The 20121-nt window shown below is 44.4% G+C and overlaps 1 protein-coding gene across 2 annotated transcripts; it reads right to left on the bottom strand.

Annotated features, from left to right (window-relative positions):
* Positions 1-2102: 2102 nt before the first annotated feature.
* gtf3c2 (general transcription factor IIIC, polypeptide 2, beta) lies at positions 2103-19670 on the bottom strand. Of its 2 annotated transcripts, none has more exons than XM_079356583.1 (20): positions 19300-19670; positions 18547-18653; positions 17244-17796; positions 16380-16528; positions 16033-16247; positions 15790-15878; positions 14935-15012; positions 14135-14236; positions 13781-14008; positions 13560-13671; positions 13066-13183; positions 8264-8295; positions 8022-8151; positions 7728-7872; positions 6230-6391; positions 6043-6121; positions 5339-5467; positions 4816-5010; positions 4545-4652; positions 2103-2821 (listed from the first exon to the last, which is right to left on the bottom strand). In XM_079356583.1, the coding sequence occupies exons 2-20, from the start codon at positions 18569-18571 to the stop codon at positions 2621-2623; spliced, it is 2850 nt and encodes a 949-aa protein (XP_079212709.1). In that variant the 5' UTR covers positions 18572-18653; positions 19300-19670; the 3' UTR covers positions 2103-2620. The 2 variants fall into 2 exon arrangements, with proteins under 2 accessions (XP_079212709.1, XP_079212710.1); XM_079356584.1 differs by having other exon boundaries at positions 18547-18672; positions 19314-19670.
* Positions 19671-20121: the final 451 nt, after the last annotated feature.

The raw sequence follows: 20121 nt of genomic DNA, 5'->3' as shown, positions 1-20121 counted from the left end.
TCAAAGGACAGATTTCTTCTTTAAAATGATATATTTTCACCAGTTTTTAAACAGATCCTGTATATTTAAATATTTGTTGTTATTTGTTATGCAAAATGAGAGTACATGTGGACCCAACAGTTATGACATTAATAATAATGTGAATGTTAAATAAAGACCAATGCATTTTACGGACCAGTTTTGATACATGTATGCATATCGAAGTTGTGGAAACTGGGGCTCAGGTCTGATTAAGTCGATTTAAAGGTTGGTATTGTTCAAAAACTAGCATGATTTTGAAAGTAGCATTCTCTCAGTGCTCCCTCAGAAGCCACGCCCCCTCCTCTCTGTGCTCTCTCAGAAGCCACGCAATTGTCATCGGCGACTCGCTTTGAGTATGGGCACACAAAGGGTAGAGGACAAGCAGGGAGACAGGGAGGCGTGTGATTGGTCAATCAGATTGGTACCTCGTGGCAGGCATTGGTTGGAGTTTCCGACCAGGCTTATAAACTGCTACAGTTCTTTTTTTTCAGAGCACCTGAGTTATTATTTTTCGTCAGGACCTAAAGACAATTTCCACCAAAATCTGAAAAATTGTATCTGGAGAAAAATTTTACCAAAACCTGCCTTTAATTCAAGACAAGCTCACTTTCTGTTGGTTCATTATGGACGTCTAGTGTCTGAGAATGCTCTGTATCGTGATGTCTGTGAAAATTATACTTTGTGTGACTTTTGTAAATATGTCAAATATGGTGAGTTTTCTGTGTATGTTTTTGTGAATAACGACTTTATGTAAATAAGTATATCATTTATCTCACTTGTTCAATTGAACTTTAAACAGTCCTGTTTGTCTATGTGTTCTGGTGATGTTGCATTAATCCACGTCACATCTGTGGTGTTTCATATTTTATTTAAATGTGTGGCAAGAGGTTTTTTTTTTTTTTTTTGTAAAGTGAAATAAAAGAGTGAAGAAGATATAAAGAAGCTGGATTTTCTTTACTGTCACGACAAACGTCTGCTGCCCGTCAACGTGCCAACGCTCGTGACGCGTCACTCTTTGACAGGTTTCAACAAAGCGGTGACCTCTCGTCTTTATAAATTAAAGCCACAGTGGAAATCTTGTTTGTTCAGGTTGACTGATAGTCGTTAGTCTGAAACAGGATTTCCAGCACAACTGCCCGCCTCACAAAACCAAGATGGCTGCTCCTATTCGATCAGACAGGAAGGCCCGCCCCCCCTCACTAACATGGCAGCCATGCGGTACAACCTATCAGGGTCAGTGTTGCTGTAACAAAACCAAAACAAATCCCTCAGCCCCCCTCTCCACTCCAGCTCTTCTACTCTTCCTGTTCTAACAGGAAACGTCTGCAAGGTGGCCGCCGTGCTCGCTGTGGAAACAGGATACACTGAAGGAGACGGCATCGTAGAAAACGTGTTTTTTTGTTTGTTTTTTTGTTATCTAGCTTTTAATTTAAACTTTATTGAAAACATTTTTTTTATACAAAAACATTTATTACACGTCACATTTTCAAAAATAAGAAAACAGGATTATTTACAGTTTGATGCTTTGAGGATTATTTTAAGACTTAAAACGTTATTGATAATGTCGAATGTCATTTACAACATCACGTTTATTTTGGAAGATATTGTCGGTGACTTTTGTAAATAATTTGAGAAACAAAATAATCTACACACATTCATAAACCCCTAAAATAATTTACTAACAAGTTTCAGACGCATTTAAAAATAAGACAGAGCTGTGTGTGTAAATAATACATCCTGGTGGTTTAGTCAACACAACGTGAAATAAAAAAATAAGTTAAACTGATGAACGATGAAAGAAAAGACTTAAAATCTGCCATTTATAAACTTTACATTCTGCAGTTTAAAAAATTCAAGTATTTCCTCTCAGTTCAATCCTGAGTTTTTAAACGCTATGGAAAAAATAAATTAAAAAAAGTACAAAACTCCAGCCGCAGAAAAGAGCTCAAAGACACGCTCCGATAATTTGCCAGCTTCCTGTTGATGTTTTTTTAAACCAAACTCAAATAGAAGTTTAAAAAAAAACAAAAACAACAACAACAGCGAGCTGGGTGGAACTGAGGTATCTTTAAAGTACGGTAAAAAAAAAAAAAAAAAAAAAAAAGCGATAAAAAGCACGCGTTCAAGAGACTAACACTGAAGAACGGACGGCAAACGAGGCTTTTGTTTTTAAAATCGACCAATCAGAGGCCGGCCAATCTGAAGACAGAAACCACGTGTGCTGCGCAGGAATGTTTTGTTGAAAGTTGAAAGATGCTTGCTAGGAATAAAAGTTTTTTTCGTTAAGTGTGTAGTTTGTTGGGGGGGAGGAGGAACGCTCTGGTTTTAACCTTAAGAGAAACAGGTGAAGTTCATGAGAGAGAATTATTGACCAAGAAATGCTACAAAACCTGCAAACGTCGACGCGCTTCATTTTCAGATTTAGAGACAAACTGGTCGATAACTTGAAACAGACTCAGACCCGATGATAAACATGAACTTCTTAAATACTAATATCTTTTCATCTTTTTAAAAATATCTATTTTTGCAGCTTGGCGTTTTTTTTTTGCAGTCCTACCTACGCTCCACATTCTCCCCGTGCTGTGGAGCTGAACTCCTGCTATAGCGCCTCCGTCACAGTCGGCTCCGCCTCTTCCTGCTCTTTGGCCGAGTACAGAGCGCTGAACTGGGTCTGGCTCTCGCTCAACATCTTCTTGGCTTGGGAGCTGAACATTCCCCTCAGGTTGATCAGTCGGACCAGACCGCTCTGGCCCCCCGACGCTAACCACGTGTGACTGATGAAGTTTGGATTAAAACGCACCTAAAGGAGAGGAAGAACACCAGATTAGAAAGACGTTCTGTTCTTTAATCAAATCTGTCAGATGGATTTCTACATCTAATATAATCTTTAAAGTGGACTTTAAAATCTTTAAAAGGACTTTTAAGTCAAAGAAGACATTAGAAAGATGAACGCTGAACATATTAGCAGCTATAAATGTTGGTTTAGCTTGAACAAGCTGAAGGTAAAATTGTGAGCTCCAGTTCCAATCAATCAGCTGTAACTCTTTTAATCATGAATTATTTGAGAGCAGCTAAACCTGTGTGTGGGTATTAAAGGTACTTTTATTACAATGTTTCAGATAAGATAAGATAATCCTGTGTTACAGCAGCAAAGCAGGATAGCAGAAGAAAATCACACAGTGCAAATTTTTTTTAAATAGATATAAATATAAGTGTACAAAACAAAATATGCATCAAAAAACTGTAATCAAGAGCTCGCACGAAAAAGACATAAATGTCCTTTTAAATATCTAAATTTACTTAACTTTTTATTTATTTATTCATTTTTTTGTGTGTACGTACGTCACCTCAAACATTCCCTAAACGTACGAGGAGTCGGGAGGAGGAGCAGAGAGAATCACTCCCATGATTCCCCAAAACCCGACATTTAAATACAAATTACAAAAGAGATCATTTAAAGGTACAATTATCTCTAAAGCCGGATTTAACTGGGAAAAAAAGGGCGTTCAAGTATTCGGCTCCCTCTTCTTGGATTCTGTTGTAAAAAACTCTAAATCTTGTGTTGCTGGATTCCTTGAATGTTTTAAAAAAGTCTTCTTCCTGATCTGGAGGCAGACATATCCGGCTCACACGGCTCCTTTTTGTTGTTGATGATTTATGTGAGTAGTTAAGTTAAACCCAGTAATAAAATACACAAATAATCAAAACTAAAATGTGTTTCAATACAGGTTGAAATGCTGCTTAAAAAAACAAAAAACATGAGTGAAACGTTCCTTCAAGTTCTGCCCAGATACAATATTTAACACTGTGTTTCTTTAAACCCATAAATTCATTTTTATTCTTAAAGCACAAAATAGTGAGCTATATGTCAGAGAGGATCAGGTCTGAAGATAATTGTATTGATCCCTGAGGGACTCCACAAATCATGTCAGTCCCTCATGTCAGTATTTATCTTGATCACTATTATAACTTTAACTTGATTTATTCTCACTATCAGCAAGGAATACTTCTATAAACGGAGTTATTCGTCCACTGCGTCTGCCCTCAGTGAATGACTCGGCGCTCTTCATCACGATAAATCCTCCAGCTGTGCCTCTTCTTTTATTATTATTTTTGTCCTCCTCTCCAGTCAGTCTCTCCTCCCTCCATTTATCCCCCTCAGGTAAGAAAAAAACAAAAAACGACGGGGTTTTGTTTATGAGATTGTCCCGTCCATCATCTCATCCCGGAGGGTGACGCCGAAGTCCCCGCTCTTACAATTAAACACATCAAATCCTCAAACGGCTGCTCCCCCCCTCCCTCACCCCCCCTCACCCCCACCTCCCCCTCCGTCCACTGAGGGGGACATTTTTCTCATTTTACACATCATTACATTCAGCTCGTCTTTATAGCTGCCCATCAGAGGAGGAAGAGGCTCTCGTCCCATCTCTCACCTCCTACTACACGAGGAGCCTGACGGTACATGCACTGTGTGTGTGTGTGTGTGTGTGTGTGTGTGTGTTAATGTGTGTGTGTGTAAAGACCTTGTGTAGCGCAGCCAGAGTCATCTCATCCAGGTTCAACTTTGCCTTCCCCTCTGTGGCAACCATTCGCTTCCACACTGGCCGCTTCTCGCTTCCTAAGAAGGTCACCTGGAAAGCCACAGGACACGACAGCTCTCGTTTCATGTTTTAAACTCGTGACTTTTATAACGAGCCCATTTTCAAGTCTTTGTTTCCACACACAGTCGCTCCAGTCTGTGAACGTGTCGTCCAATCTGAAGCTTTTTTTTTTTTTTTTTTTAAATCTACGCACCATGTTGTTGTCTGTGAGATGGAGGAAGTATTTCTCAGCGACCTCTTTGTACGTGTGAGTCTGCCGAGGAGCATTTTCATCCTCGTTCCCTCCTCCTGCTGCACCTCCTTCCTGCTCTGGAACAGCGTCTCCTCCCTTCTCTCGATCTGCTTCTTTAGTCGGCTCATGAGGCACCACAGACGAGAGGCAGACAGGCTGAAGAGACGTCAGTAGAAACACAGAAATACAGGAGACTGTTCATCACTTGCACCTAAATTGTCACATATTGTCTCATTCAAAAAAACAACAACAACTGAGGGGTTGTGTTTTAGTCAAGACCTGCTCAGAGACCAGGACAGAGTCCAGACCAGAACCACACAGTCTATACCGATGAAAAATGCTCCTCTTGTGTGTACATTTTAGAAAAGGGATTTTTTATCCTTTCAGTGGTGGTCTAGATTGAAAATCCAGAGGCCGAGATAAGACCTTCAAAAAGGTCAAATAAAGGTCACGACATCGTCACCATGTAAAATATGAAACTCACAAATCGCCTCTCTTTCGTGCGTTTGAGGTAGTGCGGAGAGTTGCTCATGTAAGGTAACAGGGCGAATATGACATCACCGAGGCCGTCTGATGTCACCAGACAGTTCAGCCAATCAGTGTAGGATATGGACTGCAATGAGACAAAACAGAATTAGGATAAAAAAACAATTAAAATAAAAACTGTGTTAGGCTGCATGTCCACCTCGCGTTTCATCCCGGGCAGAAAGGCGCAAGAATAAAAGCTGCGCACCTCCATCTTGTCTCTATGGCAACGACCGCTGCATGGTTGACACTGCTCTGTTTGTATTTACGGTTGTTTTTGTTTTTCTTCCCAGTAAACTCAAAGAGCAAGGAGGAAGTGGGCACAGGACACGATCTTGTAGGAGGCAAAAATACGAGGTTTATCTTATTTTGAAAAGAGCGCCGGTGACATCAGCAGCGCCTTTCAGAAGAGTTCAAAGATTTTAGATTAGAAGCGCTCGGAGGTGTCGGAGTCCTCGTGGAAAACAACTGGCTCAGAGTGAAACGTTTTTTTTTTTTAAATGTTCCTGAATGTCCAGCCCATGTTGAAAAATTCACATTAAAATTGACCCTTGACCTTAAAAAAAAAAAAAAAAAAAAAAAAGTTGTGGCGCTCAGAAAACAAAAGCTAAAGGTGGAGACGCAGCCTTGGAGGACGTTAGTGATGGAGTGGCGGAGACTCACCCACAGAGAGGCGGTCCGAGGAATTGCAAAGACGGTGCGCATCTGATGGTCAAAGTAGTGAACTCCTTGTGAACCGCTCCTGTGTGAAAAAACAAACAAACAAACTGATGTAGCGAGTCGTCTGTGGACGACCCTCGAGTTCAATCTGGACGATACGAGATGGAAATAAACGAAGACGAGGTCTCACGCTGCGTAGGCGTTGTCCTGGGCCCAGACGATGCCGGGGGCGTTCAGCGGCCAGCAGATTTCATTGGTCAGGAAACGTTTCTGAGCAGTGATTGGATCATGGAGCCGCCTCAGATCCCACGTCTTCACATAACGGTCTTCTCCCGCCGTCACCAGCAGGTAACTAAAGGAGACGAAGAGACTTCAAACGTTGGCTGATTTAAAGTCATCAGAGTTTCACTTTATCCCAAACCGCCATCTTTCTTAAAAAGACAAAAAAAAAAAAAAAAGGTGATGATGTTTGATGTCCACACTAAACCTTTGAAATCTCTGACTGTGAGACTTTCCCAGAACCCGACGTGAAGTTCTGCCCCTGTAGCAATGTCGTAGTACACGCCCACGCCACCGGGCGAGCTCTTCCATGGACACGCCCACCCGGACGCTCAACAAAAAAAATCCCTGACTTGCAAACAGAGCTAGCCAATCAGAGTCGAGTTGGCACGTGCGGAGTGATTAGCCACTTACAGGCCACGGTGCAGTATTGGATCGCATGGTGGCGCTGCGATGACATACAGGAAACGCTACACTTCCCGCTCTGCTTTGCTGATTACAGTCGGTCACTCCTGAGTCATGGAGTCATTTGTGGCCAAATAGCAGACCTCAGACTAATCAGAATCTGGGTGCCTCGTTATAAAACTCTCTGAGAGTCGTCATCTGCACACTACTCAAAAAAACTCGAGGTCCAAAGTGTTTAAATCTTTTCTTAAATACGAGCTGTCAGCACCCTTCAAAGTGGAAGCTGCTGAGTCGTCCTCTTGCTTCATATCTGGAGCAGATTCAACTCCGAGGAAGAAGAAGAAGAAGTGAGCTCTGAGGATGAGGATGACACCCCGACTGGCCAAAGTAATAAAAAGCCCATTCTGGCCCCGAGTACCGCTTCAGCATCAGCGAACCTTTGTGGAAATGACCCCTCCATATTTGTCCTCGTCTCCACCGCCATCAGAGGAGCGCTGAAGCAGAGCGGTGAGTGCTGAGCTTTAACAACCCGTCACCTCTGTGTCGCTCTCATCTTCACAGTTTGGGATGGTCGTGTGTTTTTTAAAGTTTGGAGCAGTGGAAATGAATAAAGTTAAGAATTTTGTCAGCTGATTCGTGTCTGTTTGTCAGCTGATCGTGTCAAAGATCAAAACCTCTGTGACTCATTCGTTGACTTTAACAGACGAGTCTTTGATCTGAAGTTTTATGATTTGGATTTTTTTTTTTTTTTTTTTTAAATTCCCAAGCTTAACTTCCCATGTAAAGTTTCCTGGAAATTTCAACCATAGATGGTGGTTTATACTGATCCAACTTTTTAAGATTTCAAAAACGTGTATAATTATGGATGAGAGTCTTGTCGAATAATAAACACAAAGAAATCAGTTTAAAAAAAAAAAATAATAATAATTGAAATCAGTAAATAATAATAATTGAAATCAGTAAAAAAAAAATAATAATAATTGGAGGTTGGCCTTCTGGCTCACCTGGAGGCGATGCAGAAGGCCACAGAGCGGACGGCGTGGTCGTGAGCCCGGAGGCATCGATAGGGCAGCAAAGTGAGCGACGCGTCAGACTCTCGCACCCGCAACAACCCGGACTTGGTGGTCAAATCCCAGAGACCGACAACACCTGGGGGGGGGGGACACGTCACATGATTAAGAATGACAGAAAATATTTGTTTTTCAATCAACTCACAAAAGAAGAGAGTCAGATGAAAACCTGAGGGGATTCAGACAGAAGCAATCAATCAAGAACATCTCCAAGAAATCAATTCATACCGTCGTAGAATCCAATAGCAATTATATTGTGTGGTTTTTTCGGCAGCCAATCCATCGACAGGACCTGTCCGCTCTTCTCGAGGCGAGGCGCTTTGAAGGAGCCCAGCTTCAGAGACAACACTTCTTTAACCTGCAGAGACACGACGGCGAGGAGGGCTTTAAAAGTCTCCGCTCGCAGAAACAGCACCGGGTCGTGGATGAGCAGAGTTCAGCGAGTTCAAGGAAAAGACGGATGAACCTACCCGGTATAATGAGAAGTGTGGGCGGTCCTTTCCTGTAATGACACACAATAAATCAAACTCGGTCACTGGAATAGTTTTAGAGAGAGCGTGATGATGAGCTGGAAAAGTTGTTTTTTTTTGGATTATTGGTCAGCGGCGAGGCTCACCTGCTTGGCTTAACACGCTCAATCTCGACCATCCATCTAAACGTTTATTTGCCAGTTAAGATCAGACTCGTGCACGGCGAGTCGGAGGGCCGTCCGAGTGAAAGTTTTTCTCCAACTTTCCATTTATTCATTAAAACGCTGCTTGTGTGAGAGAGCGGGCTCACACTAACTCGCCCACGCTCTCTCTCTCTCTCTCTCCTCACGGCTTCGCACAAATACTGAAGCGTCTCACGGCTTCGGTTTTTAAAAATGATGATGTGAAGCCGTTTGATTCTGATGCTGAACTTCAATAAATAAGAAAATATCGAGGCGTCGTCGTCGTGTTTGTCTGTATAAATTGAGCAAATTAAAATGTGTAAATCTAGATTCATCTAATTCTACATATCGAACGTAGATCTAATAAAGTCGGATTTCATTCCCTCCTGAAGGTCGCTTCCTAAAATCCCAAACTGTTTGGGCCCTTCAATCTGACCCCAGTCGGCCCGAGCCTCTGACCTGCCAGGGTTAAAAATGACGTTAAGGCGTTAAGCACCACTTTAGGAGTTATTCTGCTGTTTCTGCCCTGACAATCATTGTTGTGTTTAATGGATGTAAAATCCAATAATGAAAAAGAAAAAAAGACTGTTCCTTCCCCTCATCATTAGTTTCCTCTCCTCCTCCTCCAGTTTAGATCAGTGAGAGTTCAGATCGATACGATGAGCAGCACCTTCCATCAAGTCGCCTCGGATAAACACACACTCGTACTTCTACACAAAAACCTCTCGTGCTAAATCAAGTCCAGAGGGTCCAGTGACCGGACCCCGGGTGAACCCGAGCCCGCGGTTAGAGGGGCGATGTTATCTCGGGTTGATCAGGTCTGACCCGCGTCGATGTGCGGGTAGATTCATGTTTCCTGATTTCAGGTCCTCAATAACGTTTTTTATTTCCCCCCTTGACCTGAAACGCTGATGATGGTCATCGCCCCGCATCATACGCAGCTTTATGTTTGTATTTTACTTCCTGTGAACCACCCATCCGATCCCTGCTCTCTCTCTCTCTCTCTCGTCCGTCTTCGCCGGCTGACAGGGCGCGGGACGCGAAAAGGTGTCAGCTACTCGGCCTAAAATTCATCGCTTCCAACACTAACAACCGGCCTCGGTGATGCATCTTCTTTGTCATTTCAATTATAGATCCTTGTCTGATGGAGAGCGGAGCTGTAAATTATGTGCGTCCGCCACGCCATCTCACATTCTCGCTTTTGTCTCGTTTGTTCTTCCCCCGCCCCCCAGCCGCCGCTTTAACAGCCTCCTCTTTTCATTCACTCGCTCATTCATCCTGGCAAAGTCGACAGACAAAAGCTATTTATAATTATCTGTCGCAAAACAGCCCCGTGTTTGAGTCTGGAACCGACACACACACACACACACACACACACACACACACACACACACACACACACGCACACGCACACACAAGCCAATTTCACCTCTCACCCTCTCAGCTGATCCTGGGACATCATTTCCACCAGTGGTCATGTGAGATAGCTAATCTGAATTCAATTAGAGCTCATCATGTCGGGCTAAAAGAAGCGGCTCATTTTTCATGTTTGCGTCTGTAGCGTTTGACACGCTAACCGCGCCTCTCCAAGAAGAAGAAGAGCTCCAGACACGGTGTTCCGTCCCTTTAAGAAAGAGGACGCTTCACATCAGGGTTTAGACAGACATGGACGCCGTCTCGGTGATGTCACACACTCGTTTCTGACGAGGTGTCACGAGGCCATGTTGGAAACGCTGACTCAGATTAGCGTTTTGACGGGCGAAGAGGGCGGGCCTTAAACCTCCGAGCTAACACCTGCAACACGCCCACCTCGTCAGTCAACTCGGCCACGCCCACACTGATCCAGGGAGCCACGGCTAAATACCTGAATCCTTCATGTCACGTAACGTGTTCGTGACGTGGTGAGCATTAAGAGTTTGATTCATGCACAACTTCTCGATGTCACCAAATACAGTTTTTACCAATAAAACGATTTCGCTTTATGAGGTCAAAGAAATGTTGTGCAGCAGACTGTGATGAGGGTTTAAATCTGCTGTGAATGGGATTATAAAATATGAGACGTGAAGGGGGGTTCTTGTGTTTTTTTAGAACCAACCTCAAGTGGACACTCGAGGAACTGCTGCTCCAGTTTTTTTTTTTTTGCAAAACCGAAAATTTTTGAACACCAGCTGCTGCTGCTCGAGTTTAAACCATCATTATATATTGAATATTATTAATATATGATATTGAACAATTACACTCATTCATCTCTGTCCCATACACTGCCTCTCTCTCTCTCTCTCTCTCTCTCTGAGACGGCGTCTTCAAATGTGAGCGCTCCGCAGCCTTTTCTATCCCAACACTTCTGACCTATGGTTGGAAGCAGGGGGCTGATGGAGCTGCACCAAATGACCCGGAGCTGCAGAATAAAATGGAAAGCACGGGCCATGAAGCGCCGGGGAAGCAAAGGATGGAAATGTCACGTTTTATATTTCCTCTTTACGTCCAACTGCTCTGAGAAATCTGTCTTAATTGTAAAACCAAGCCGAGTGCAGAACAATGGAGACCGCCGTCGCCCAATATTCTCTTTTTTCATTTCAGCATCTACACACGGATGCGTCTGCACTAATAGTGGCTTTAAATCAAGTTTTCTTCCTATCGGTAGTGTGAGATTTATAATTACATGAATAATGAAGCTGAGCTCAAAATTAACGTAGAAGTTAACGGAGAAGAATTGAAGCTGAAGCTTTTTAAGTGTTTAAATGTGCGAGATGATTTCAATCAGCTAGTTTGGGGAGCAAAATAAAACGTCCTTTTATCATCACGTTTCATGATTGCTGATATGTTTACGACGACAACACTGGTGTCTGTCCGTAAACGTGAGTGAAGCCTCCGTGTGACGTCTTATAATGCGAGCGAGTCGTGATGTCACACGAGTGTTTTTGTCTTCTGGATGGATGTTGAACTGACACGATGCGACATCAGTCTGGTGTATTGTTTAATCAGATAAACCTGTCGCGTCACACACACACACACGACCAGGTTTGTGTGTGTGTGTGTGTGTGTGTGTGTGTGTGTGTGTGTGTGTGTGTGTGTGTGTGTGTGTGTGTGTGTGTGTGTGTGTGTGTGTGTGTGTGTGTGTGTGATGGATGTGGCAGATAAGCAGCCCATTAAAGCTCGTTCACACCGTCTTCTATCAGCCAAGGCCAAAGACTGCAGCAACTGTGTGTACTCCCACTCCTGGAGAGCAGTGTGTGTGTGTGTGTGTGTGTGTGTGTGTGTGTGTGTGTGTGTGTGTGTGTAGCAGTGATGAACTGCTGCTGTAGTTAAAGCTGCATTAAACCGCCTGATGGTCCCTCCAGCACTGAACCTTCAGGAGACTGAGGCTCTTCATGGATCCTGTCCTTTTATGAAATATGAGGAACGATCCGGTCACATGACGTCCACGCCGTCATGTGACTGATGAGAAGCCGTTTTGATTAGATGTCTATTAAGTAGTGCGTTAAAAGTGCAGCTTCGAGCTGATTGATCGATTGTCCGACTCGGATGTTTTCAAACTGGATGAAGAGGAGGAGGAGGAGGGTGTCGTCGGGGACGCTGCTCGCCGTTTGTATGAAGTGGAAACAGTCTGTCACTGTTTCCTGCTGAGTCGGACTCCTGATGGCAGAAACCAAATGTGTTTGGTAACAACTTCACGGCAGCTCTGAAGTGTCCACATGACACCAAATCACTCGCTCCGATGGGGCGATGCTTCAAAGTGACCATGGCGACCTGCTTTTAACCTCGACTCTCGCCTCGCCGTTTACTGGGCAGAATCATGAGAGTTCTGGATCGGACTTTGGACGTAGACAGAAGTTACATCTGTGAACTAGTGAGACGAGCGTTTACTCATTTGTTGTGTCTGGTTTGTGTCAGAGGAAGCAGAGAGACGTGAAACACGCTGCAGCACAGCGAGGTCACTGCAGTCCTGTGTCCTACAGGAGGACACGCGCCGCACGCCGCAGCCTTCAGAGAGGCAACGCCGCCCTCTGCTGACCAAAAGGACACACAACACTCTCATCAAGGCAACTCCTGTTTGTTTGTTTCTGTACGTGTTCCGTGTGCATTTGTGGTTTCTCTCCCAGTACTCCAGCTCGACCTGCTCGTCGGGGTTAACGCGGGACGGTACGACCCGGCAGGGTCACATACCTGACCGACGTGTGAAGGATCCGTCAGTACTCAAAACACACGTCACACAAACGCCGTCGACGAAGCGACCGCAGCGATCGCACGAGGTCACACCAACATGCAGAACACGATGAAAACAGTTTAAAAGTCACTGAATCTCACTGGATCTTAATAAGTTTCATTAAATTTTTTACCTCCTGTGTTTCCTCATTGGAGATGTAATGCAAACGTCTCCTGTACCCTGTTTTAATCCAGTTACCTTAAACTCTACGCTGTTTGATTTATTATCTATAAAAATCACTTTGTGATACATCTGTGTATGAAAACGGCTTTATCAATAAAGTTTGATTGATTGATGCACAATAGCTGCAGGAGCTGGGGATTTAAACCCCCTGACCAGTCCAGGAGAACTGCGGCACCACGTCCTCCTTCTACATTCATCGTTTAGGGAAAGCGACATGTTTAACGTCTCACCGCAGTTTGCAGGTTTGTGGGTGGAGAGCAGGGCCTCGGGGTGGGGCAGGCTGTAGATGCTGACCACACAGTTGGAGGTGGAAACTGCCAGAAGACCCAGTCTGGGCAGAGAGGGAGCCTGTGGGAGAGAGATTCATGTGGTCACAAAGCGTGTCTCCAGACCAAACATCACGTAGAGAAAATGAACATCTTAACATGACAGCTTTCTTTTTTTTTTTTGAAGCTTTAGAGGAAAAATGTGGGAGGATGGCGGTGCTTGATTTTGTGCGCCCGCGGTGGAGCGCTGTGGGGCCGAGGCCAAAAAGTGAGAAACTTTGAACATGTTTGACCGTCTGGAAAAAGCACGTCATGTTCCGATCTGATCATCTGGAGAAGCCCGTTTGACCCTTCGTGCTCTAAACGAAGAAGAACGTGAATTGGTTTCGTCCGTTCACACATTGCGTCTGCTCTCGCTGACTTTGTCAAACTTCCTGGGTCAGGTTGAAGCGGCTCACCTTCCTGTCAGAGTCGCGAGGCTCCCAGCCGCCTGCAGGACACCACTTCAGGTGCCAGATGAAGCCTTTGTCCTGGGCCAGGCCGTAGATGAAGGCTGGGGAGGAGTCCGGTCTGAAGAGACAGAGGACGATGAAAGAGAAAAGCACGACATGAAAAATAATAATAATAAACTTTAAATAAATCAAAGTGAATCTTGGAATAAGCTGGTGCAGGCTCGCACCTTCTGCTGCACTCCAGCGAGCCCAAGTCCCACAGCTGGACGAGTGCGGGCTCGCTGTAGGTCGTGTTGAAGCGGTGTTTGTCGTCCATGCCTCGATGGCAGGCCAGAGCCAGGAACTGAGAGGCCTGAGCGCCATCGGGTGTGGGGCACCACTCCAAGGCCCAGACCGGCCCGCCTGCGTACAGCAGCGTGTCCCAGCGCTCCGGGTGAGCCGGCACGGCTGTGAGCCTGTGAGGACACATAAACACGAAGACTTTACAGAAACGCACAAAGTCATCTGGTCCTGCAGCAGGGTCGCCGGCGCCGCTGACGACTCTCAGCTCAGATACTCTGACAGCAGAACACGAAGCTCACCTCCTGAGTGTCTGCAGAGGAGACGGCTCCTGTCTCAGACCTTCTCTGGACACTTTGAACGAGGCCGACTGGAGCTCCTGAGGCAGGTACTTCTCCAGATCACTGAACGACACACACACACACACACACTGCAGATTAACCAAACACCCTGCAGGGTTGTTGTACATTTACATTTTTACATTTAAAAGTGTGCGTCTCGGAGAGGAAAGTATGAAACTCAGCACCTCTGTTCAGACGTGATAAAACAAATGTGTTTCCGTATTTTTTAAACCATTAAAAAGTTGTTGAAGGTTTTCTGTTAAGGAGGAGTTGGATACTTCCAACATGGCTGCCATCATTGACTGCTAATTTCCACACGGTCCGTACACGCCGCAGTGCCACTCTACACTCTGTCGACGGAGCTGTCATTGCAAGCACGCGTTGACGCACACTCAGAGCGTCCCGGTTAATTTTAAAATGAAACACAACACTCAGATCTCTAAACGTGTTTTTCATCACTGTCCAACACAGCAGAGCGACGTGTCGTTTGTCCTCTTTGTTCCCGTGCGATCTTCTAGCTCTCCTGACAAACTGAGGCAGATAGATAGATAGATAGATAGATAGATAGATAGATAGATACTTTATTGATCCCGAGGGCAGGGTGCACGCCGTCCGACGGAGCAGAAGCTAAAGCACCGACTGAAACGCAGCGTGCAGGGACCACAAAGTAAAAGAAGAAAGAAAAACAACAAAGTGATACAGTCGAGACGTTGCACTAAGTTGGAGGATGTGAATAAACGCTCCTGGTGAGGGTGCAGTACCTCTGAGCTACAGGCTGCCAGCTGTTGGAGGACGGGATCCAGTCTGGAAACACCAAGCTGCTGTGGTGCGTCTCCCGGCTGGAAAAAAGAAAAACACATCTTAACTGACAAAAACACAAACAAAGACAAACAAAGTCGTCTTCTGTCTTTAAGTCTGTGTAAAAATGTCACAACAGTTCTTTCTCCGCAGGTCGATGTTGGTCCGGCCACACTTCCCTGCACATCCTTCTCTGAAAACATGTTTCTCCTGTTTTCGAGCACAGCTCCTGCAACTCTCCTGCACGCTTCTTTTTTTTCCAGCAATAAACAGTCCTGCAACCACTTCTTCACCACCGTGCATCATCACCCTTTAATGTTTTACAGAAGGCCTCTCAGATACACCACGTGTGCTTCTGTGCAACGAGGCGCTCAGATGCAAAATTTACGAGCGCTTCAGGACGTCTGAAGCTGTTTGCAGGCCGATCCAGCAGAGGGCGCTCTCAACAGTAAATGAAGACAGTAAGGTGGCGAAAGCAACGTGAGACTTCGGACTCTCAGAGGAGAGAGAGTCCTCGTCCGTGCGCTCTGAACGGCCGTGCGTGGACTTGAGTTTCTGAAGAAGTCGGTCCTTTTGGATCGTCAACAGGCAGTTTAGATGTTAAAACGGTGAATTAAAGTTAAATGTTTCGGGCTGGTGCGGCGGCGGCGATGTTTACCGTATCACTTTCTAAGTTTGTTCTGTGTTTTTTTTTAAAAGTGACGCACGTTGATCGTCTTTACGTCAGTGTGATTTTTTGTGGCTCTTTGATTTGACTCCGTGTTGCTTAAAGACAAAAGAGAGAGACAAGTCACTGACTCACGACTGAAGTCACTTACAACTTCTTGGTGGCCTCGGCGGACTCGATGACGGGCCTCATCATGAGGCTGCTGAGCCCGTTGGGGGTTTTCCTTTTGAAGTTACACATCTGCAGGAGAGAGAGAATAAAGAGGAGCTGATTTACTGACTTTTTATTTCTGCTGTTTCTATTTTATTTCCTCGATAAAAACGAGCCGTCCAACATCCTCAGATTCAAAAAGGTGCGGGACTCTCGCAGCGACGGAACAGAAAGAAAAACTCACTTTGTTTCTGTTGACGTGAAAAGCTGCTGGATACTTTACGGCCGTGCTTGACTCGAAGTCCGAGTCCGAGTCCGACGCCTCCGCCTCTTCCTCCTCATCTTCTTCTTCATCATTCATCTCCTCAGCCTCCATTTCTTTAGCGTCCGGGACAAAGTCTTCGTCTTCTGCAGCGTCGCTGTCCGGGTCGAAACGTTTCCTCTTCCGTCCTCGCCGCCCTGCGGGGACGTAAACACTCACTGTTCAGGACGGGACTCGGAGGGATCTTATCTTCTGATAATGACGGGAAACTAAAGGGTTAATCCCCTATTTGGGGGAATTCTTACGCGCTGGTGTTTACATGAAAGTACCTTTGCTTCCTTTGAGACGTTGTTTCCCCTTTTCTTTGGGCTCTGCTTCTGTGCTGGCCGCGTCACTATCGCTTCCCGTCTGGGACGCCGCCTCGTCTCCGGGATGACGGAGCGCTTCTTTCGCCAAATCGTGGAGGTACTTCAAAGCCCTAGAGAGATGTAGCGAAATGTTTATAAAAAAACCCAAAACAAAACAAGAATATTACGATATTTTGAGCTACATTTCAAAACAGGCAACAATACAGACAATTTAAATCGATGATACGAAAAGTGGAGCGAGGGCGGCTAACATTAGCTGACCTCTACTAGCATCAGTCATAGTCTCAATGATTTTAACAAGTTTTTTGAGATTCCAATAGCGTTGTTCTGTGTTAGCATTATGCATTTATCTGTGCATCAGTGTGTTTACACTATGAGTTCTCTGTCACCAGCAGAGGGCGCCATATGGATTACAATAAGCATCATCAGTCTGCAGAGTGTCAGGCGGTCTTATCTTCATTAAGTGTTTGACTGCTTTTTGAGGGATCAACTCAATAAATGTGTATATCTAAATCTAGATCGAAGAAAGATGTCGGACAAGAATATATTAGTATAAGATTTTTTCTCTTTAATGTCGATATCGGCCACAAAAATCCCGTATCTATGCTCAAACACTTTACTATATCTTCGTCTTTATTAGCTGAGGTGGATATTAGAAAATTATCTGTCCAATCGTGGGGCATTTTCAATTGTTTCAAATGGGACAATAAGAGATTTTGTTCAGCCTAGTAACAGTATCTAAGGGGGGCGGAGCTTAACAAAGGCTAGTTTGCCCAATCAATCAATCAATCTCTGGTATTTTTAAAAGGACTACACGTGACTCACGCTTTAGCGGCCCCTCTGCGGCGCCGCCCGCCGGGCTGGATCTCCTCCTCGGGTTCGCTCGGAGGTGGTGGAGGTTCCACTACCTGCGTCCGCTGCCTCTTCACATATTTTCTCTTCGGCTTTGGCGTCCCGTTCTCCTGCTGCGCTGAATCCGCCACTCCACCTTCCAGACTTGGGAGCGCTTCATGTTCAGCTGTCGGAGTCTTACTTGTTTTTTTCTTGGCAGGAGTCCTTTTTGTCGGAGTCTTCTTGGCTCTTACTGCCCTTTTAGGCGTTTCCTTCGCCGTTATTTCATCCGGCTCTTGAGGCGTTTTGTCATTCGCTTCATTTTCGCCGTCTGTGCTTGGTTCTGGAGCGACCTCCGCTTTTCGCCTCTTTGCCGGAGTCTTTTTCGAAGCTGCACCTCTTCCCGAACTTCTTCTACCTGTTTTTTTCTCCTCCTTATCCAAAGTGCCTCCGGTTTCATAATCCAGATATTTTGTATTTTTCTTGCGCTGTCGTCCTCTGGAGCTGGGAGTTAAATCAGAATTCTGCTCCGACGGATTCTCTTCCCCTGAAACGGAGAGGGATGTCAACTCCACATGTGCATCATAGAATAAAAGCTTTTTATTTTCTTGTTTCTTTATGTCGATTATTAAAATTGTCATTCTGAGATTAATCATCCGCACTAACCTAAATTTTTCAATCATATCTGATCTACCTAAGCAATGCCATCGATGTTTTTTTTTTTTGCCTGATTGTGCAAACAAGTGGTTCAGGGGTCAGGTGGGTCACCTCTCTAATCACAAGGTCACAGGTTCAATCCCTGGCTGCTACAGCAAACATGTCAAAGTGTTGTTGTGCAAGACGCCGAACCACAACTCCCTCCAGCTGGTGTAAAGACATGAGACGCCTTTATGGTCAATTTGGGATTTAATGGATGAACGTGTCACATAATTGTGTTCAAGAGACGCAGACCCCCCATACATGGGACATGACTTTACCTCTGGACCCATGAACGAGGATTTATTATACTCCAATTGAATTCACTAGTTAGTTTAACCACATGAAAACTTTATATAAAATAGTCGAGTATTGCAATTTGATGAAAAGATACGGCATTAGGGCCACCTGCTGGCCTAGTGGTTATGTCTGGCACCGCATGTACAGAGGCTGCAGTCCCTGTCAAAGTCAGTGAGTGGGTTCAAATCCAACTTGTGCCCTTCAATACACACACACAAACACACACACACACTGCTCTATGTAATAAGATAATAATGGCTGTAAACATGATCTTCAAAATAAAAAAAACGGTGTTATGAACCTTGTCCCGAGTCAATGGGATCCATCGGCTGGTTGTTTGGTTGTCTGCAGTCCTCTGGTCAGATGCCTCCTCCTCATGTGTGGAGCAAGTTTCTTCTTCTTCTTCTTCTTCTCACTCTGGCGTTGCCTTCAGTGAAGTACTGTAAGCAGAAAAACACAAGAGTGAACGTGTAAAACAAATTCATCTAAAAAAAATATGATTTATTAAGCACAAAAACGTAAAAAACAGAGTAATATTTCATCATAATGTGTCCTCTCAGTGGTGTCAACAAACCAACCATTCAACACCTGGTTGTATAACAACAACCTTGCTGAACACATTTTGTACATTCTAAATAATCACCATGGCAACGTAGAGTCTTATAGCCCCGCGTGCCGTTACTGTGAGTTTGACACAACCAAATCTCGTTTAATATTAAGGCTATTTTACTGCTCTCTTCCGCATTGCAGGGCGTACATCGGTAATAGACAGGCGCAGATCCACCAGTCCTATTTTTATTGAACCGTTTATGACTTCGGCTCACCTTTTTAATATCATACACGCGTAGGTATTGATTTAAAACACTTCAGTTACCGGTTTGTTTCCCAAGCTATCTTCTTTTAGCCGCGCCATGAAGCTAACACTACACAGCTAGCTAACGCTAACAGGCTAAAGAAGCAGAGAAGACATTTTTACACTAACGTTAAGTAACTTTAATACTCTTGAAAAAAAATCAATCATGACAAAGAGTATCACCAGTAACACTACCAGCACTGTTAAAAACTCACCCTAAGAACTCTGGGAGCTTTGCTGCCCGGTGGCGAAGGCTGACTCGCCGCGCACCGAACCCGGGGAAAGTAGAATCTGACCAACCGGGATCGAGTCCCAAACTCGGCTACCTGGAGACGCACCGTGTCCGGTCCCTGGAGCTGTACAAACACACCCGACTCATTTATACAGGTGTTACTATCTATTGAGCTGCAAAATGTAAACACCGCCCGCGCTGGTCTCACTGTTTTAGGGTTTGCTGAAAGTCACATTACGCTGACATCAGACCGCCATGTTACAGTAAAGGCATGGTGAGCCACACCGCCCCCTATCTGCTCATTGTGGAATTACAACGTTTAACCGTGAAGCAATCACATTGAGCAGATTTTATTACATTTAAACAAAAAATAAGTCTTATAACCATTCAAAATAAGCTGCCAATACCACCCACATTCATCATTATTACTGACATTATAGCTATACATCTATACAAAATAAACTAAACCGTTTAGTTTATTTTAAAACTAATGTAATGTAGTTTGAAATAATGTAATGTTCACATCCGAAAAGGAGTGGGAAGAAGTTTGAACTTTAATCCCACTTTTTCTCCATTAATTCATTTTTTTTAATTAATCTAAATGTGTAACTAATGTATGTTTTTATATTAAATATACATTTTATATGACATTTGTACCCTACTTATATAAACATACAAGAAACATACTTAATATTGCACATATTAAGTGCATGTGCAAACACCCCCATATCCTTAAACAGCTAGAAATCTCTTATTCATTGCTGTTGCTTTTTGTCTCTATCCCTCTCCTT

Source organism: Symphodus melops (genome assembly GCF_947650265.1).
Source record: "Symphodus melops genome assembly, chromosome: 1".
In the NCBI taxonomy this organism is placed as follows: Eukaryota; Metazoa; Chordata; class Actinopteri; order Labriformes; family Labridae; genus Symphodus; species Symphodus melops.
The sequence above is the reverse complement of the archived record's forward strand: the minus strand, read 5'-3'. Positions and strand labels throughout refer to the sequence as shown.

Coding starts and splice junctions, on each gene's coding strand:
- gtf3c2 (XM_079356583.1), bottom strand. CDS start 18,571: ATGGATCCCATTGACTCGGGACAAG. Junction 16,529..17,243: donor CGCAGAGGGGCCGCTAAAGC/GTGAGTCACGTG, acceptor ACATCTCTCTAG/GGCTTTGAAGTACCTCCACG. Junction 14,237..14,934: donor TGGCAGCCTGTAGCTCAGAG/GTACTGCACCCT, acceptor TGTGTCGTTCAG/TGATCTGGAGAAGTACCTGC.